Here is a 2,467-nt window from a genome sequence, read left to right as displayed (position 1 = left end):
GTTACATAATGGGCCAAAGCCCATTTATAGGCACAGGAGATGATAGCTGTAGAAATGGCATTTAATTGAAATGGATTATTAAATTAAAATATATAGTAATAATAAAGTAGTTACATTTATTTTGTGGCTAGATTACATTATATGGTCAGAAAGTGAAGATTTTATAGTGAGGCAAATGAAGCACGATTACATCTTCAATTGAATGGTGCAACTGCAAGATAGAGATACCTCCAATTTCCCCACTCTTTTAGCTGCTCCCAGTAATCTCTTTATACGTTTCTTTTATTTTTCGTATCAAAGCTTCCCTGCAATAAAATTGTGGAATGAATGAATTCTATTAAAGAAAATAATTATAGATAGTATATTATTGAAGAGAAATTGTACCTCTCTGGCTTGAAAAGTAGGTTCTTGTATGCAAACCACTGCAAAGAAGATATATATAAATATGTTAATAGTGATAGTTAAAAAAAGTAAAGATGAATTGAAATGGAGTTACCCTACCCCAGTGTAGCCAATGCCTACTACTTCAAGAACCCCTGGAACTAAAGGAAGCCTATCAATTGCCTGTTGTTATGTACAAACAATTCTATATTAGTATTAGAAAGTGAGTCACTATGATATGCAAATTTGATATACATAATTTAATAACATACTGAGATCAACCCTGCTGACCCCCATAATGCAACACCACCAGCTACAGCTACTGCACTCACTGCATATTTGTCTTCAACTTTGTCCCACTATGTATACATCAACATTAGCAACACATCACATATACACTATAACTTCTAATTTAATGTTTCTTACAGCTTGTTGAATTGTCTTTATTAATTCTGGTGCAGAATCACTGAGGTCACTTGTGGCAACCTCTTCAACTGCTGTTATGCCTGTCTCTGCCTCTGCCTCTGTTGTCGCACTTGAAGCCATTGACATAACATTCCGACCAATCTTGCGACCTGAACTCACAAATTCAATTATATGTGTTCTCTCCTGGATATAAATATATAACAACAAAATATGACTTACAGAAAGCAGTGGTCTTCCATGGACGAGTGTGAGAGTGAACAGGTGGAGGTGGAAGAGTTGGAAGGCTAACACATTGTGGAGATAAAGCTGGTGATTGTCTGCAGGGATGCTTGCCATCAATAAGTGTGGATGAAGAGGATATAGAGAAAGTGGAAGATGAGGTTGAGGAAGACATTGCTAATTACTGATTATTAGTGTGAGGAGAGGAGAGAATATAGATTAGATATTTTCTTGGCTTGTTAATGTTTCAAGTGCTGAGCCACTCATTTCTTTTTTTCATCCGGATAGACTCTTGCTGACTTGGCTACAAGATAGGCCTTTTATGGTGTTTCATTGGATAGGAACTTCCTGGTTCACCTTTTTCAAATTATATTTCAAATTTACCTTCCAAATTCTGCAGGGGGATGCAACTCATGCAATGCAACACTGTCTTTTCTTATATCCACTTTGTTGTCACTGCTTTCTACTATAGGAGCAACAACTGATACATTAATTGCAGTTCAATCTTAGAAACAATTTAATTATTTCAAAACATAAAAGTTACGAGAAGAGATATTTAATGAAAGGGCTTAATAAGCACATTTATAACCAATTTTTATTTGTTTTTGTAAATGAATTCGCACACAATTGCGAGGTCTTTGGTTTATCTGCGACTTGTATCCAACTTAATAATATTTCTCAGTTGAACTATACTTTATGGTTAAAACCAAAATATTTTAATTAGCCACTAAATCATTTTAGTTATGATTTTTGCTGTGACGCTTAATTATCAAATATGATTGGAAGACAATTTAAATATTTTTACATTATGAATGTGAATGAGCCATTGTTCCACTATAAAAAACAACTGACAAATGACCCGTGATTTGCACGAGTCACGCTAGCAATATTATCATTTTAGTATAATAATAATTGTAGATTACTCGGCCATATTTGTTGGATTAATAATGGACTAACATTTTTATTGTTCGTGTTATATCTCTTTGGGGAAATGAAATTGTTTGAGGTAACAAAATATATGTTATTATGGTAGTTTAATATAATTAAGACAGTTGGTAGCTTGATTTTAACTTTCACACAACACAAATTCAAAATGCAAAAAACATTATCGAAAATATGGCCTCTATTCATGGTATCTCTATCCATGGTTTTTTAGTGCTCTTGGTAGTAAATTAATAGTAATTGTTAATCCATTCCTCAATGTTTAATCATAAATGCAAAAAACATTATTGAAATCACGCTTTCATGCCTACATTAATTCATTAGAAGCCCAATATGATCGCTAACTCAAGTTTTTTTCCATGATTTTGTACATTTTCAAAACTTTATTTTCAGCAATCATTCATTCAGCTGGGTTGATTGTTTTTCTAAGCATTTCTCCATAAACTGACCACATTGTCTATAATTCTATTTTTAATTTAAAAAAAAAAAAAAAAAAAAA

General features: G+C 32.8%; 1 protein-coding gene across 1 annotated transcript; it reads right to left on the bottom strand.

Annotated features, from left to right (window-relative positions):
* Positions 1-40: 40 nt before the first annotated feature.
* LOC101509299 (protein CURVATURE THYLAKOID 1B, chloroplastic-like) lies at positions 41-1,508 on the bottom strand. Its single transcript, XM_004517130.3, has 6 exons — positions 1,027-1,508; positions 808-956; positions 654-740; positions 502-564; positions 385-422; positions 41-305 (listed from the first exon to the last, which is right to left on the bottom strand). Exons 1-6 carry the CDS (start codon positions 1,199-1,201, stop codon positions 248-250), a joined length of 570 nt encoding a protein of 189 aa, XP_004517187.1. The 5' UTR covers positions 1,202-1,508; the 3' UTR covers positions 41-247.
* Between the last annotated feature and the right edge of the window lie 959 nt (positions 1,509-2,467).

Source organism: Cicer arietinum, unplaced genomic scaffold (genome assembly GCF_000331145.2).
Source record: "Cicer arietinum cultivar CDC Frontier isolate Library 1 unplaced genomic scaffold, Cicar.CDCFrontier_v2.0 Ca_scaffold_5546_v2.0, whole genome shotgun sequence".
Classification (NCBI taxonomy): Eukaryota; Viridiplantae; Streptophyta; class Magnoliopsida; order Fabales; family Fabaceae; genus Cicer; species Cicer arietinum.
Note: the sequence above shows the minus strand (reverse complement) of the source record. Positions and strands in the feature narration are given on the sequence as shown.

Bases quoted from the DNA above. Each gene is read 5' to 3' on its own strand.
- LOC101509299 (XM_004517130.3), bottom strand. From the start codon at position 1,201: ATGTCTTCCTCAACCTCATCTTCCACTTTCTCTATATCCTCTTCATCC. The intron at 957-1,026 runs GTAAGTCATATT...TTGTGAGTTCAG, and splicing joins ATGGAAGACCACTGCTTTCT to GTCGCAAGATTGGTCGGAAT. The intron at 565-653 runs GTATGTTATTAA...ACATAACAACAG, and splicing joins GGTCAGCAGGGTTGATCTCA to GCAATTGATAGGCTTCCTTT.